Source organism: Cottoperca gobio, chromosome 4 (genome assembly GCF_900634415.1).
Source record: "Cottoperca gobio chromosome 4, fCotGob3.1, whole genome shotgun sequence".
Taxonomy (NCBI): Eukaryota; Metazoa; Chordata; class Actinopteri; order Perciformes; family Bovichtidae; genus Cottoperca; species Cottoperca gobio.
Genome location: NC_041358.1, coordinates 8,314,892 through 8,332,833, shown reverse-complemented (window position 1 = coordinate 8,332,833; position 17,942 = coordinate 8,314,892). Strand labels below are relative to the sequence as shown.

The 17,942-nt window shown below is 39.4% G+C and overlaps 2 protein-coding genes across 2 annotated transcripts; both read left to right on the top strand.

Annotated features, from left to right (window-relative positions):
* Nucleotides 1-214: 214 nt before the first annotated feature.
* On the top strand, nt 215-6,997 carry LOC115006941 (alanine aminotransferase 2-like). The gene is made up of 11 exons (XM_029429573.1): nt 215-313; nt 1,562-1,651; nt 2,083-2,191; nt 2,317-2,453; nt 3,435-3,678; nt 3,756-3,835; nt 3,922-4,058; nt 4,911-5,082; nt 5,729-5,884; nt 6,345-6,457; nt 6,907-6,997. Exons 1-11 carry the CDS (start codon nt 215-217, stop codon nt 6,995-6,997), a joined length of 1,428 nt encoding a protein of 475 aa, XP_029285433.1.
* A 980-nt stretch (nt 6,998-7,977) lies between these two features.
* Nucleotides 7,978-12,872, top strand: LOC115007019 (proproteinase E-like). Its single transcript, XM_029429658.1, has 8 exons — nt 7,978-8,017; nt 8,420-8,508; nt 9,682-9,779; nt 9,880-10,005; nt 10,694-10,830; nt 11,731-11,873; nt 11,959-12,111; nt 12,855-12,872. Exons 1-8 carry the CDS (start codon nt 7,978-7,980, stop codon nt 12,870-12,872), a joined length of 804 nt encoding a protein of 267 aa, XP_029285518.1.
* The last annotated feature ends 5,070 nt before the right edge of the window (nt 12,873-17,942 follow it).

The following is a 17,942-nucleotide window of genomic DNA, read 5'->3' as shown; positions in this document are numbered from 1 at the left end:
ATTTATATTTATTTTATTGTTATTTGTATTTTTACTTTTCATGATGACCGCACGTCCCTGCTCAGAACCAATATTTTCAGTAAAATATTTGTACACATCCTTTCATATTTTCGGTGCTTAACCACTCCCCGAACAGATTTTATGACAACCATGAGGTGTGTTCACGCTTGGTTTCTCTTACGCTTCTCATTGACACTTCATCGGTCGAACAGATATGAGTTCCCTGCAGGACGTGAACCCCACAGTGCGGAGCATCAGAGCCACAACGAGCCTGCAGGGTCTTGCTGCATGCGTCACAGAGGAGATCGCACGGGTGAGTCAGTTTAAAAGGTCTACTTATAAAGAATTGAACCTGCCACTATATTGTACGAGTTGGATTATTGGATTGTTCTTATCGATGCATTGTTGTTTGCTACAACAAAATGTATAAAAAGATAAATATGCAAGTAAAAAAGAGTGAGATGAATATGCACTTCAGGATTACATATTTTACATCATTATAATATAATACACTGTGGCTTAAACAAACATGTCCCTGGTACAATGTTCTCCCCAGTTATGACATGTAAAAGAAAAGCTTGGTTCTTGTATTGCAGGGTAGTTAGCTCTGCTATTATAGTGCAGTATCAACAAATATATAGATAGATTGTTATTTCTTACTAACATAAACCTGTATTTCTCATAGAAAAATATATTTGGACAAGCACAATAGAGGTTAGATTTATGGTTAATTATTTGGATTTTCAAAGAGTGTGTTTAATTTTAGGATTGAGCACGGAGTAGTATGGACAAGTATGGAAACTAGACTTTCGTTAGTCTTTTATGTAGTGCCTATGATTGTGTTTGACGCAGGTCTATTGACAGGTTTAGCTGACAAAATGTCTTTTAACAGTCAATCAATAATACTAAAGTACCAAAGTGGTCCATTGGGAGTGTTGTGTGGAGCTTAATTTCTGCAGTTTCTTGGCCCGTGCTGCCTCAGACGGTCGTGGCTCCACTCACCTCTTCATCCGGCTGTGTGAACTGCACTTACCTAAGTCAAAAGTTCAAGTAAACTGGAAGGGAGGATATGGTTATTTTATCAAATTCAGAAGAACAAAAAGCTGCCCGACACCCGCATATCACTTGGCCCTGCACAGCAAAGAACTGGATTCTACAGTCCCATGTATGGATGCCCCATACCCGACTGAAGGCCCTCGGATCATTCTGGGTGCCAAACCCAGAGCAATGGATTGTGGTTGGCAAACACATGCACAAAAGTGTTATTTTTTCCCACCCCATAGGTTGACAATGCTAAGACCTCAAAACAGATTTGATATACTGGACAAAGAGGACTTTCCTCCACTAGCTGATCATTAAACCCACTGTCATAGTTGGGATATTTCATTATTTTTTGTCCAGTTATAGTTGGTTACATTTTTCTTGTCATAGTGTTTGAGGAAATTACTGCTGATACAGGACCTTACGTAAGGTGGAATAAAAGACAGAAATTGGATGGAGAGTTGAAAAAATAAAACCTCTCTGAGCTTGTGTCTAACCAACACTGGGTTCTTTTTCTCAGGGAGCCAAGAAACCTTTCCAGCAAGTGATTGATGTCAGTTCAGGAGATCCCCACAGGGCAGGGATGGCACCCATGTCATTTGTTCGGCAGGTTTGTGTTTTATATTTGATCTGTGTGTGTGCGTGTGTAACGGACTAGAGTAGCCTGCTAACATCAAATTGACCTAAAAGGTTCGGATTCCCGGCCACACCAACACAGCGAGAATGACACCAAGAAACGTATAAAATGATTTACTTTTATTGCAACATTACTTTAAAACACCTCGTTAATAAATAATTAAAATAATGTTCAATGTGTCAAGCAATAGTTCAGGCAAATGGTTCATCGCCATGATAGCGCACAACAACATTAAAATCACAACAATATATCTGCCATTCTGCACTGTATGGTGTGGCCGGGAATCCGAACCTTTTAGATAAATTCGATGTTAGCAGGCTACTCTAGTCCGTTACATGTGTATCTATCTACCTGTGATTAGTCTGACAGCTACAAACTGAGACTGTTTCTGTTTTTCCTTGCAGGTCTTGGCAGCGTGTATTTACCCCGAGCTCCTCAAAGACAAAAGCCTTCCTCTGGATGCCATACAGAGGGCACAGACACTTCTGGGGGCCTGCAGTGGAGGGAGCGTGGGTTAGAATGAATAATATTTATTCATTTGTACAGATTCAAAAACATTTGTCCCAAAATGGTTCATAGAATTCCTTTGACTGGCACCTTTGCTCTAATGGCTGATCTATCCACTTTGTCGATGACAGGCTCATACAGTGTAACCCCCCCTGGCATACCATATATCCTGAAAAGTGTGGCTGAGTTCATCATGAGGCGAGACGGTGGAGTGAATTCAAACCCAGAAGACATAATCTTCTCCAGTGGTTCTCAGAAGGCTTTGTCGGTAAGATGACAAAGTATTTTTTGCAGTATCATAAGTAGATTTATAGCTGCTAGGGACAGAACACACATCTGCATTGTCCATTGTAAATAAACGTCCATTAATCAGCTTAGGAACTGAGTTGCTAACATGCTAACATGCTAATGTTTACTATGTTCACCAACTTAGTTTAGTGTGTTAGCATGCTAACATTAGCTAATTAGCGAAGGGAATATCATTAATTTTGCAGAAATGTAGTCATAAGCTAAAGTATTGGTACAATTACAATTTTGACCTGATGATGACGCTCTTTGAAAAGTTAAGCATTACCAAAGTTATTACAATTCATCCTGAGTGGAATGTCTGTCCTATAATTGTTGAGACCATTCACTCAAAACCACACCTGCCAACATCACTGTGGAGTAAAAGTCAAGGGAATTCAGTCTGAGGAGTAAATGAATGTTGGAACAATATTTCATGGCAATACATGTGTTACGGCTTAATAACAAAAGCTCACTGGCTTTTTTCTTTTTTGACAAAAGTAACCGTACTCGAAGTTCATAAAACACAAACAAAAGGGGTTGGAGATCCCAGCCAAAAAGAACAGAAGATGTGGAAGTCAATAAGTCAACCACGTGGTGGGCTGCAGCACCCAACGCATCCCCCTACACTAAAAACTAAACTAAACCAAACCTGATAATTGAAGTACCGGTGATCTATCTCTAAATAACAAAACCCAACACTCTAAAACATTCTGCACATGCAGGGCCACACATTACACCATAACAGATGTGTCTTTGTGTGACTTGACAAGCCATGACAAGACGATAACAATGTTGTTTGTCAGGTCACACCTGTACAGTTGGCCTAGTCAATCTTAAGGATAAACAAACGAAGGAGAGTGATCAATGCTAAACGTTCTTTAATGTGAAATAGAAGCATACATTTAAGCATTTTCAAATATTTCTGCATTTTCTTAATTGTATCGTTAATGATTGTGTTCAGCTGGTTTTGCACCTAATGGCCAGTGGGCAGGGGGAGACTCGGACAGGCGTGTTGACCCCGATGCCCTGCCCACACACCCTACCCACGCTGCTGGACATGTCTGGGGTGACACTGGTGCCGTACCAGTTGACGGAGGAGCGAGGCTGGGCTGTAGACCTGGACGAGCTGCACCGAGCTTTGAAGACCGCTCAGGGGCGCTGCAGTCCCAGAGCCATTTACATCAGCAACCCTGGAAACCCCACAGGTAAACAACATACAGTAGATACATTAACTGATCTGCCCACTATAATCTCTGATACTCACTATTATGGGTCCTTCTAGGTCATGTGCAGGACAGGAAATCAATAGAGACAGTGATTAGTTTTGCTGCAACCGAGGGCCTCGTCCTGTTGACTGAAGAGGTGATTACAAGCTGCACGAGGAAACTGGCACCTAAAAGTCAGTTTCATGCAATCTGCCTTTTTTTATGTCTTCTTGAACCTCCTAGGTGTACCAGGACAGCGTGTATGGAAAGGGCAGGGACTTTATTTCCTATAAGAGAGTCCTGTCTGAGATGGGCAAAGACTACTCAGAGACAGTGGAGTTGGTTTCTCTACATTCTATATCCAGCGCCTGCATGGGAGAGTGAGTAGCACCGACAGAACATGTCTTCATGCTTTAATGTTCAAAAACCACTTTCTTTTTCTCATACCGTCTGTCTGAATATACCTGTATTCACCCTCTTTACCTGTATTCATCATGCTTTGTTTAAGTACCTGTTCTCTTTAAGCCCCCCTTCTGAAATGTTCTGATAAATCCCAGTCTGTTCTGATGGACAGATGGGGGGGGTATTCTAATGAACCTGCATGTGACATAGGAACCAAGGCAGCCCACAACAAAACTGAGTTATCTTAAGAACACCAGATACCCAAACATTCCTTTCTTCGACCAAATGTGTGACCCCAACACTCGACTACATAGTCTATTGCTGCCCTCAAATGGTGCATGTAAGGAAATATACGAATTATAAGAATTTAAGAATAAAAAACATCCTTTAGAATTCCTGTGGCTTAATCTGACACTATGCTATTTAGGTCACCAATGGGCGAACCTGTTCTATACTTCAGTACAACATGTTCACTTTGAAAGTGATGTCAAAGTCCTTAGTGTGGTTATGTGCTTCAGGCCAATCTTCCCCTAAATTAATAAAAGAACAACTCGATGAGCCCTAGTTGTCCTTACTGGCAAATCTGGCAAGAGAAGATGGTTATGCATACCCAGTCATGCCACAAACTTCAAGAAACATTTCATTCACTTAGCCTTATAGTCACGAGTAATCAGGTCACATCTACTGCAATCTTATCTTAACATGGGGACACACAGAGCCTCCTCACATAAGCCATGCCAAGTGCTGAGGACTTCATGCCTCTCAAAGTACCAAAACAAGACAATAAAATAATCATACATTTCTTCATGTATAATAAAAAATGTTTTTAGGTGTGGTCTGAGAGGAGCGTATATCGAGGTAATTAACATGGAGCCAGCAGTGATGAAATATTTAAGAGAAATGCATGCCTCTTCCAGCCCTCCAGTTTTATCACAGCTCGCTCTGGAGGTCATGGTCAATCCACCCACACCTGGAGATCCTTCCTATAAAACATACTCACAGGTAAGGGGGGAAAAATCAAAAAAGATAACCCAGTCTTTTACAGAATACTGTTTGAAACTGTAAACAGTAACATAAGTACACCACATTAATAATTAAACTAAATTATTAGCCAAGGAGGAACAGTGCTTAGGCCTGTTAAGTTGTAAATATTTGTCTGTTAATTAGTCAGCAATATATATAAACAAACGGTAAATAGACTTGACTACTTTCCCATATATTACGGCACTTATGCACTAATTAGTTTAAAAGTCTGGCATACTAATTCCATCATGCTCTATAACTGTGTAGTCCCCAAATAAGTTGTAAAATGTTTTTAATCCAATGTATTTTCATGTTCTAACACAGGGCGTTGCAACATGCAGTAATTACTACACAACATCTGGCATCATCACTTTATGAAGTTGATCTGGCGAATGTGTTAGCAAACAGTTGTTTACACATCCAGCAGATATGGAGCAACTTTAGCATATTTGTTGTCGTACAAATCTAACCTCAATAGTCACGCAACTTCTAGCTCTATTTAAGTTTTCACCAACTCCAGGAGAAACATGTATTTGTAGCTGCTCCAATATGTTTACCAGCTGTCAATAAATGTGTCTGTTGGCCGTTTGCCGCCGTTAATATCAACAAATGTTAATTATTGCAGGAGATTCTTCATTCTCTGACAACTCTGTCCCACAATGCTCAGCGTGCTTGTGAGTTCCTGAATGTTCTTCCAGGGATGAACTGCCAACCAGCGATGGGGGGAGTCTTTCTCTATCCCCGTCTGCATTTACCACCTCAGATGGTAGAGGAGGCCCAGGTGAGAAACCATCTCCACTGGACCTGAAGTACTCAGGGTTTACTACACTTTGTAGCTGTAGTACAATTCATTTAAGATGTTATTATTTTCTCATGCTGTAATGGATTTGTTTACATCTATAAAGTGTGGAAAACAGAAGTAAAACGCATATATATATATATATATATATATATATATATAATTTTTTTATTTTATTTCTGTTTTAAATGTAATTATTATATTATGATCAGTTGAGAAACATATACCATTTTAAATTATTTATCTATAAGTCAAACTCTTAAGTTATACATTTGAACATATAGGTGATTTATAATGTTTTAAGAACAAACTTCCTTTTATTCTTTATTTCTTAAGTTGAACGTTTTACTAGTGATAAGAAACTTTTGTTCATAAAATCTCATATTATGCATGTAAAAGGTTTTTGTCAGTAATTAGAATGGGACATGGTTATTAATTTCAGATGTTAGGAGTGGAGGCAGATGTGCTTTACTGTCAGAGGTTACTGGAGGAGGAAGGTGTGTGTTTGGGAGCCGGCTGTGAGAACGGACAAGAAAGTCCAAATTACCACATCAGGTAAGAAACACAGCTGCCTGTGTGCGTTTATGAGTTGAGTGTCAGGACACTGCCTTTTGGAAAAAGGAAATGTTTTAAAACTTAGACATTTTTGGAATGTGAGAGCATTATTAAAACAAGAGGACATCTTTGAAAAAGAAAAATGCACTCTTAGCAATAATAAGCATAGAATGGTTGGTGCTAGTGATGTGTCCTTTCGTGTCGAGGCTTCGAAGCGTGTGTCGAGTAATCGCGGAAGATTTTTGTGAAGCGCGTATCGCCATCACTAGTTGGTGCAGTAGATCGGTCTAATCATACAAATAATGATAAACTTTATGTATATAGCAATTTTAAAGAAACACGTTTACAAAGTGGTTCACAGACATAAAAACTGAAAAGAAAGTTCAATGGAGGTATGAAATAGAAACATGTGTCCATATATGTTTATGCAGTGTTTTCTTTGCCCTCAGGCTGTGTGTTTTGGCTCCTCCTGACACCCTGGAGGAGATGTTGGCACGACTTTCCTCTTTCCACCTGCGCCTGCTGGACAGATTTCCCTGACAAAAGTGTCAAGGACACAGACTCTGGGGAAAACAAATACTACAAACATATATTACAGACAGTACCAGTGGTGGAGGAAGTATTCAGATTTACTGCAGTAAAATAACCAATACCACAATGTGAACATACTCTACTACAAGTAAAAGTGCTGCATTCAAAACTTTACTTAAAATAAAAAGTATGTTAGATATTATATCAAATAAATAGTGTTCATTGTGCAGTAAAATGTTCCCTGGCAGTGTTTTACTCTTATATGATGTTCTTGCATTAATATTGCTGCTGCATTATTGTGTATGTTGCATTATACTGCTGTATATGTAGTACTGTCTGTACTTTTATTTTATTGTATGTCTGTATTGTATTTCTATGTTCAGGAATTATGAAATAAACAATAAGCAACAACAAACATGAGGTCATATCTGAACTCCGGAGTAAAACCTTTGATTTCCCAGATGGAGTTTGGTACTGAAGAATGTAACCAAAATCCAAACAGTGCCCTGCATGAGCTCGGATATCATCCACTTATTTCATTTAGTGACCTTAAGTTGGGCTGGAAACTTGTATGTAATTATAAAAACATCACATACCGTTTGAAGATTGCTTCAAAGAAAGAAACTAAATAAAATCACATTTGGACTGTTCTGCATTGTGTGATTCTTTTCTCAGATTTTCTTCAGGTCCACCACCAAATGCTCTATTAAATTATAATAATGTGTTATTGATCACTGTAGGATGTTTTTTGTACTCTCACACCCCTCTTGTGCACTGAAGTATAAATAACCACCAAAAGTCAAACATGTTTCTGTAAAAGTGCTGATTTGTTCTGCCTCTGGAGGGGTCATGTAAGGACAGGTGAAACAGATGTGGCAGGGAACAAAGATTCCCAGGTCAAAGACTGGACTGTGTTTGTGTCTGATCACTTTCAATTTTGAGAGTATAAAAGCCATACGACACACTCAGATAGTCCACACTAAGGAATCATGATGAAAATCATCCTTATCCTGCTTTTTGCTGCCTACGGTGAGTCTCATCTACCTGATTTAAAGACAGGCATCTCCTTCTGGCAGGGTTAAAGGATTGATCTGGAGTTATTCTGCATTTTTCCTATTATCAACATATCCCATTAAAAGACCATGTGTACTAGCAAGGGGATACACTTGCTTTTAACTTTGCTTCTACGCAAACGTTCCTCAAAAGAGAAACAAGTGCATTTGTTTGGCTCTAGTTTCAGTGGCGCATTAATCCACATTTGTTAGTGGCAGGATGCTGTTTGGGGAATTGAGTCAAAATAAGCCCCATGTGTGACTTAAGCCCTCTCTAACTTTTATCAAGCAGCGAGTTGTATCTTTAAAAGTGTTCAATCATGGACAAAAGCTCTCAGTATATCAGCCTTTGTAACCTCCACTTCTTTCTGTGGCCCAGCTCACGGCTGTGGCACGCCCACCTACCAGCCCTCTGTGAGTCGCGTTGTGAACGGGGTAGATGCTCGACCCTACAGCTGGCCCTGGCAGGTGAGTTAATAATGATCAGGGTATTTGGCAATATGACATGTATATACCATGAGGTAATAGAGATCTGCCAAATGCTACACATTGTACTCTATCACATCTCTTAAAGTAGCTATCTAATTAAATACGTCTGATTGTTTTAATGTGGACAATGTTGCAGATAAATGAGCAGGTCTGCTACATATACTGTATGGTGATATATTATTACACAGAGTCTTTAGTGAAAGAGAATAACATATTACACAATGCACAGCAGGTGATTAAAAACACCAATTAATTAGAATTTATTCAGATTAATTCCAATCGGCTTATTTCACCTATAAGAGTTTTCAAAGAATATATCATTATATATCCATACATCCTCTAACCCCTCGATAAAAACACCTCAATAAAACAGTTGCTTATTTTCTAACAGGAATGCAGACCAAACAGAATAACAAAAACAGTTGTACCTCTGTACATTTGGCTCAGTATCACTTAGCAAGTTTGACCATTGACGAGTGACCATTTAGAAGAAACCAGGATCATGACAACTTTATTTTTTGGATAACACGGTTACCTTCAGCAGTGGAATAAGTGTTCACATCATTTACTTTTAGTACTAATAAATCAATGTAAAAATACTCAAGTAAAAGTCATGTATACAAAGTAAAAGTACTATATGTATTATCAGCTAAATGTACTTAAAGTATCAAAGTAAAAGTACTATCATCCATTTTTGTAAGTACCACTAATAATAATAATAATAATAATAATAATAATAATAATAATAATAATAATAATAATAATAATAATAATAATAATAATAATAATAATAATAATACATTTTATTTGGAGGCGCCTTTCAAGACACCCAAGGACACCGTACAAAATACAAGAGATAAAAACAACCACTGGTTTAATGTATTCTATTCTATAGACTCAGCATATCTTTCATGTTAAATCTTAATTTGAAAAGCAACTAGTGACTATAGCTGTCAAATAAAGTAATGATTTAAATGTAACATATTTCCCTATAAACTGTAACAGACTAGAAGTATAAAGCATACATTGGTAATACTCAAGTACTGTACTTAAACACAGTATTTGAGTAAATGTACTTACATTCCTCCACTTGAGTAAATGTATTTAGTTGCTTTTCACCACTAGTTACTTATTCCTGACTGCATTTCTCAGATCTCTCTGCAGTATCTCAGCGGCTCCAGGTACTATCACACCTGTGGAGGCACTCTGGTCGCTCCCAACTGGGTCATGACTGCTGGTCACTGCATCGGGTGGGTCACAGTTTACTCCCCTTCGCTCTGTTGTTTCATCTTATGGTATAAAATAAAGGTTTCACCTAAAGTGTCTTATAAATATGTATCTGTGTTTTAGATCTCGTACCTACCGCGTGGTGATGGGGGAGTACGACCTCACCAAAGAGGAGAGCTTTGAGCAGATTAGCCGTGTTGAGAAGATCGTGGTTCACCCTCGTTGGGATGATAACTGCCTGTCTTGTGGGTAAGTGTATAAAACTCCTCCACACTGTTTTCATCTTGTGTTTCAAATTTAAAGCTACATTGATTTTTGGCAGCAGATGGACTCCAGGTGGCCTGAAACGGTTTTGGTGACTGGTAACGTTAGTGCCATGGTCTAATACACATACACTAATTAATTAATATCAATGTAACATATTTTCCTCTTCAGGAAATAATGTAAGTTGTGTTTGGAGACATGGGTGTGTTAAGGGAGTGAAATCTGATTGGCCACTCCAGTGCCACCCCATTATCCTGAGCTATGATTGGCTATCTGCCCAGTAACCGGACGTTACTTTATATGTGCAAGTCTGAGAGGCAGCAATGCGCTGAAGGAGCACCGAGCCTGCCAAAAGCCCAGAATAAGAATAATGCAATGTTCACACTATGAGCAACAAGGCAACAGGCTACTAGTCACTTTTAATGGAAGCCGGAAGCAAAAAACTGAAGCGCGACAATAACCCAGTGAAGCGTCAACCAATCATATGTTTTCATTTCACCTTTGCTGTAACTTAGTCGCTCATAGTGTAAACATAACTTAAGAATACGATTTTAGTTGGTTTTGGAGCGGAACAAATAAAATATGTAAGTTTCTGATTGTATTTATTATGATTTTTTAAAAGTTATTTCTTTCCATGAGATGTTTCTCTGAACATGATTTTCTTGCGGATCAGTAATGACATCGCGATGATCAAACTGGCCTCCCCTGTCGTCCTGAACGACAAGGTGCAGCCATCCTGTGTGCCAGAGAGCGGAGAGATCGCTCCCAACAACGACCCCTGCTACATCACTGGCTGGGGAAGGATCTACAGTAAGTGTCTGTAATGTCACAACACATTCATTCTGATCTATAATCCATTCTCAATACTCTGATGTGATCCAATAGAAACCTGATGGGAAATGCAGCTCAGCAGTAGTTAATAGAAGTGGCTTAATCTCATTTACCATGAATGTTTACCACTTTACAATAATCTTATTCTGAATTTAGATAGAAATGTAGAATGCCAGATTTGTGTTCAGATTTAAGACCATGTTAACATAGTGTGGTGCCACAGGCATGACGTGCAACATACATCACTTTAAGGTAGAGAATTCTTCAAAAAAGGCAACTAGTTTACATAATACATTTGACTTATCTAATTTTAATAGAGAATTTAACTGGAAATATTCAAACTGAATGAAATTAAAATATATGTTCGATTTATTTCCCACAATAAACTTAGAATCAAATAAAAAAATATTTTTCACCAAAGCAGCTGTGAAAGGTTACAATTAATATTTTTACTGTCCAGGCTTTTTCATCTTCCAGTTGGATTTTAGTATTGATCATATCGATCACATTCATAATATCGATTATATTAGAGAGGAATCATATTGCACTGTGTCGGAGGACGCTTTAAAGGAATAGGTTGACATTTTGGGAAATATGCTTATTTGCTTTTTGGATATGATCCATAAATAATAAACAATGGTACAATAATGAGAACAAATATGTCCTGATGACATCCAAAGGAAATCTTTTATGTTGTGTTGACTCTCCTGTCATCTCAGCGTTACAAAGTTACTTTAACTGCAGAACTATGGAAAAGTCAAAGGCTGTAAAACTAATATTTCTTTTATTTTTATGTCTGGCAGCGTTGTCTCTAGTTGCGCCATGTGACAGCACCTGAGGATGTTCTGGGTTTTTTAATTGTGTATGCTCTTCTTGCAGGTGGTGGTCCCATAGCCTCTAAGCTCCAGCAGGCTCTCCTTCCTGTGGTCGGCCACAGCGTGTGCAGCAGCAGCAGCTGGTGGGGCAGCACTGTGAAACCCACAATGATCTGTGGTGGCGGTAACATTCGCTCTGGCTGCCATGTATGCACCGCTCCCTTCATAACAACATGTTAATAACTGCAGGTTCACACTGTATCAGTCCGTCACCTTCACTTGTCTTCTGCAGGGGGATTCTGGAGGCCCTCTGAACTGCAGGGGTGTAGATGGCAGGTGGTACGTGCAGGGTGTGACCAGCTTCGTCTCCTCTCGAGGATGCAACACCCCCATGAAGCCCACGGTGTTCACTCGCACCTCTTCCTTCACCAAGTGGATCAGTGACGTGAGTTTCCTTCACAGAAACAGCACGCACAGTTGCATGTCACGTACAGATGGGTGACAAATTAAAGAAAAAGCAACAAAAAAAGTGTTTAAAAGAGTTGGGTCACCACGACTCTTCTGGAGAGATGAACTAAATATATTCCCCTCATTTTGAAACTGCTAAAAGTTACATTTTACATCCTAAGTGACTTAAGTTGAATAATATAATAATAATATAATACATATTAGGGGGTTGCACATCCCACCTAATAATCAAGATTAGATTTTCTTTTTCTTTTCTTGAAATATTATGAATTTATTGACATTAAATTACGACTTTATTATCATAATATTACACCTTTTTCTTGAAATATTCTAACTTTATTCTCAATAAATAGCAACTTTATTACGACTTATTTCTCAAAATATTAAGACTTCTCAGAGATGTTTAATATATATATATATATATATATATATATATATATATATATATATACACACACACATTCTTGCTAAACACACACATGACTTTATAGGACTTTTCAAGGCTTTATAAAATAATCTAAATTAAATAATGCATCATGAACATGAATCATTGCCACATGAACATTTAAAGAGATGACTTCCTCAAACAAAAGCCAAAAAGGAGGGACAAGTTAATCATGCCTACATGTGTGTTACATGAGAACAGTTGACATACAGGAGAATAATTAGCAGTCTACAGAATCAAGCTTGTCAGTATTTCTTTCTTTTTTTATCTTCCAGACTATGCTGCAGAACTGAAGACCTGGGGCCTTTGAAATGTCAATAAATCCACCTAATCAACTCCAGAATGTCTCACTTGTCTTATCTTGTCTATGTCTTTTATTTATTTTAATAGTGCAAGCAATATAAGACCAAGCTGTGTTGTCAGTATTCAGACTAACAAATACAATATTTTTTAGTGTGCTATTGAGGGACGCTATTCTCCCAAAATGCAGAAGCTGCTCACAGCAGGAAATAAAATAAAAACCAAATCATGGATGCTGGTGAATCAGCTCCAGGAACACCTCAGAACACAAAGAATAACTATCAAAACACCTAAACAAGACTTAAAGTTATCTTTAAAGTTTGTATTGCAGAATTTCCAAAGTACCTGTATGTTGAGTTTTAGCTGAGCCCAGCAGCTGTAGATCTCGCTCTGTCTCGCTCTCTCGCTCAGTTTTTGTGTGTGTGTGTGTAAATGCATGAACATGTTGATGCATGCATGTACTTGGTTGCAGCTATTAGGAATGTGCGCTCGTTTATGAAAAGAATCCAAAATAGATGCAGCAGATATTGTCTTTTTTTCCTTGGAAGTTTGGTTAGATATTTAGGTGTGTTATGCTAATTGCGGCTAATGTAGTGTGGAGCATGCAACAGAGATGAGGAGGGGGCTACAGAGGTCTGGGAAACTCAATTTGACTCCCTTTAACTCCCTCATATTGTTTTTATTTTCAAACTTGTAGTCTTGAGCCGCAAGCGACGCTGAACATATTGACATCACCTGAGGACATTTCTCAGACTTCATACAGCTCCCTCTGGAGACACAAGAGGTTATACAACTTTTTTCACATATGCAGAAGGACTCTCCAACACTTGGAGACCATCTTTGAGATATAGAATCACTGGAGCGACCCTTTAACTCTAGAACAGTGCAGTGTGCCGTAACTGAAGGTGGTGTGTTTTCAGTGGGTGACCACAAGGTGTCAGCGTCAGCTTTTGCAGTTGATGAACAAATGTTAGTGAAGGCGGTTGGACATTGCTGATTAGGAGGACGAGGCAACACTCATGAAGACTTGAATGTGTCATGAACATAAAGAAAAACAATATGGTATTAATCCAATCAGTCAAATGAAGCTGCACATGATTGTTAGTTAGGTCGGAAACCTCAGCCAGTGGAACGCATGAACACACAAACACAAGCACACATCATGTTATACATCACTTTAGTGCAAAAATAATAAAGTCAAAAATAGCAGCTGGCTTTGTTTCCATCTGGGGAACTCTTCCAGCCTTTAGCCGCCTGGAGTTCTGCCCGGCGAGTGAATAAGTGAGCTTCAGATCACAGGCCATTGGCTGGCTGCTCATTACTGAACGATGCATTAAATCCTCGCCTGTAAATAATGTGATAACTGCTGTGCAGGGCTCACAGGAACTGGCGGCCATCTTTCCTTTTTTTCTTCTCTCTTTATCTCTCACTATCTCTATCCTTTCACAATGAGTGGAGTTCAATTTTGCACATGCTATGTAATTATTCCACCTGAGTTGCTCCAGGGAGAGAGACTGAGAGGACTCATTCCTCAAAAGCAAAGCTCCACAATCCACTCCCTCCTACCATCCTCCCCCACCCCCATCCAGCCTCCACCACTCAGCTCAGGGTACTCCACTGCAGGAGGCAGAGGGAAACCACAGCATCATTTCCGTGGCTTCACAGAAACAGCAGAATCAGTAGCTTTACAGGAGAAGAAACCAAAGGCAGGAAATATACACTCATAATGTTCAACTCCACAGATACATGGGAGGCGGGACAGTAAACATATGGGAGGTATAATGCCGGTAAACCTGCACTCTGATGATTACGTGACGCCTGTTGGGAAATAACAGTTTAAGCGGCATTAGAGCGGTCAACCCTTTTTCTTTCTTCTGTGAGGGCCTTTCTTGTTGAACAATGATGTTGTTTTTGCTCACTGCATCTTTCTGCATTGAGCACATCGTTCTACAATGTGGCAAGAAAAGTTATCCATCTTCGGAAACACGCTAATTGACTTTCTTGGTAAGGAGTTGGATGAGAAGATCAATGTCACTTAAAGTTACAGCCAGGTGGTGGTTAGCTTAGCTTTGCACACAATCTAAAAGCAAGGGGAAGCAGTTAGATAATATAAATATGACAATTTGTGAACTTTCCCCTTAATTTCTGATTGAAAATGCAAATAAATCTGTTAAAATTAAAGGTGTGCACACTATGTGATTTTGTGGTATGTATTGAAATCCACAACAGTAAATAGAAGAGCATCCAAATACTAAGGTCTCTATTTGCACTCTTTGTTTAATGACATACACAGCAAAATCAGGCTGCAATACCAATTAGTTCCATATATAGACATTGCAGTAATTAGCTCTGATGCAAAACATCTGTGTGTCCCTGAAACAGGCTATACACTCAAAGATGTTGTGGTCTTATGAGATGTATGGAGTACAAACATTAAATATGAAAGATAGAAGACAAAAGACAAAACAGAAGACTCTTTTTAAAATGAAAGAACAATAAACAATGATCTAAAAAAACATATCTAGGATGTACTGTACGTGACAACACAAATAAAGAAATAGTGAAAGTCAGAAATCTTTCTTAACATTTTGTTTTAAGACGATTATCTAAACTTGTTTTTCTCCTGTTTATTTAAGAGTCAACCATTTTTTCTCTATTTGTCGATGTGAAGTTTTCATGGCATACACATAATACGTTTTCTTAGCGTAATGAGGTCTAATTACAGTTATAACCTTCAGAAGAAATGTAACGTAAACTTTTCTTGTCTGTGCCCATGTTGCTATGTAACTGAACAATCATTTGGATGCCCCTTTTAATTTTTCCTGATGTGCTTTCTCTGGTTTCTCAAATGCAATTACATCCTCATGTTAATCCAATCCCCAGCATCAATTGTCTGCCTGTTTGTTTGGCCATCTGCCGGCTGACCTGCCTGCCTGCCTGCCTGCCTTGATTTCCACTGTAGACATGATGTCGGTTAACACACACACACACACACGCACGCACGCACACACACACACACACACACACACACACACAGTACAAATGTGATGCACCTCACTGTAAACTCTGTATTCAAACAGGAGGTGACATAAGAAGACATCAGCGTGCGCAGGAGCAAACTAAATGTGCTGTCAGAGAAGAGACGTGTTCCTCCTCAAAAGGGTTATTGTGATGCTCACCATGGCAACCCGACAGGACATGCTGCTTTTTTTCATTCTCATTTCTCTATTTTCTCCTACACCTCTTGTGTGTCTGTCTTTTCTTCCCTCTGTCACTCTTTCAGAGGTGTGGATGCAGAGTGTCTCAACTCTCTAGCACTCATTTCAGCTTCACTTGTGTTACACACCCTCTATAGTGCAGGGAAAAGGGCCTCTGCCTTCAGAGAGCAGTCTTTATTTCAATATGTACTTTGGCAAACAAATCCCATTAGTGCCTTCACAATGAAAAAATGTCTCTTCAATTATAATACTGCCTCTTTATTAATAAACAAATGCCTCCTCAATAATGTGTATAAAGCAATAACCAATATTAAGATGAAAAGTTAAGACAGTAAAGAAGTCTAAAAGGACATAAACCAGCTAACTCCTCTTCCTACTTTCACTGGGACGTATATAACATGCTGGATATGACTTATGGATAAGGATACTGGCTGGGTTTCTGTCTCAGTGTTTGGCAGGTGCAGGATTCTAAATGGGGATGTCTCGACTCCGAGGTTTGGAGTCAGTGCTCTGAAGTGCTCTTACTGACGTAATACTTCATTCAAACACAGCTGCCTCTCTACAAGCTTTGCTTCAATAGGCACCTGATGATGTGAACAACACGGAGAATCAGTTTGTAAAGTGAATTTAAAAGCAACATTTCAACCCTCCTATTTCTACTGCAAAACTGTGTTACCATGACTATTCTGGAGAAGCTGTTGCACTGATTAACTGTGTGTGTGTGTGTGTGTGTGTGTGTGTGTGTGTGTGTGTGTGTGTGTGTGTGTATGCAACGTTTTATAATCTAATACTGCAAGTATGAGCAGGCCATCCCCAGACAACAACAACACTATTAACACAGGTCCCTCTGCGATCTTATTGGCTCGTTGTGGATGCATGTGGAACTAATTGGACGGGTCAGGGGAAGGTCTGAAATGCCACCGGACTCGAGAGTCGTCTTGTATTGGAAGGATGCTCATGTCGAGCCGAGTGAAGCTGAGCAGCTCGCAGCTTCTGAGAAGTGATGCTTGACACTAAAAGTTGCCATGGATACCTTCTCTGAGAGCTTTACTCCATCTCATCTCACTCCAACATGTTATTACTATGAGACACTTATTATTTGTTTTTGAGGATAAATATATTTATTTTCACAGTGTGGCATCGAGGCATACAAGTGCACACACACACACACACGCACACACACACACACGCACACGCACGCACGCACACACACACACGCACACGCACACGCACACACACACACACACACACACACACACACACCAAAACACAAACACTCCTCTTTTCCCTTTACCAGCTCTGTCTGCACTAAATATCTTGGTTGTAGCTGCTGAATGCCAGCAGGTGGTGGAAGGTGTTGCTGGGGGGTGAGAGGTGCCGGCTGTCGGGCAGCAGGGGGGTAGATGGGGCTTTGGCAGGTACAGCTGCCCCTGTAGGCTCCATGTGGATGAGTGGCAGTGAAAAAAGAGCACCTTGGAAATCGGGTTCAGGGGTTAGATAGTTAGCATGTTGTTCACAGAGCCTGCAGGAATACATAATCTTATTACTGTCAGAGGAAGCAGAGAAATACATCCTCAGATGGCTGAGGGGTTGAGCATTGAAATTCTGTCTGAGGTCCAGGAGTGGTTATTGTTTTATAGATTCTCGTGAGACTGGAAATGTTTCTTTTATGTGTCTGGTTGGTCAAATACAGCTAAATACAGATGCATTTGGTAACAAACAATAACTCTTATTTTTCATTTCACCGTCACTGTTAAGATATATGTTTAAAGGTTCTCAATTTGAAATTCATAGTAGATCGTCTCCCCACGGCTCTCAACATGGCTACAGCTGAGCCGATGGCTG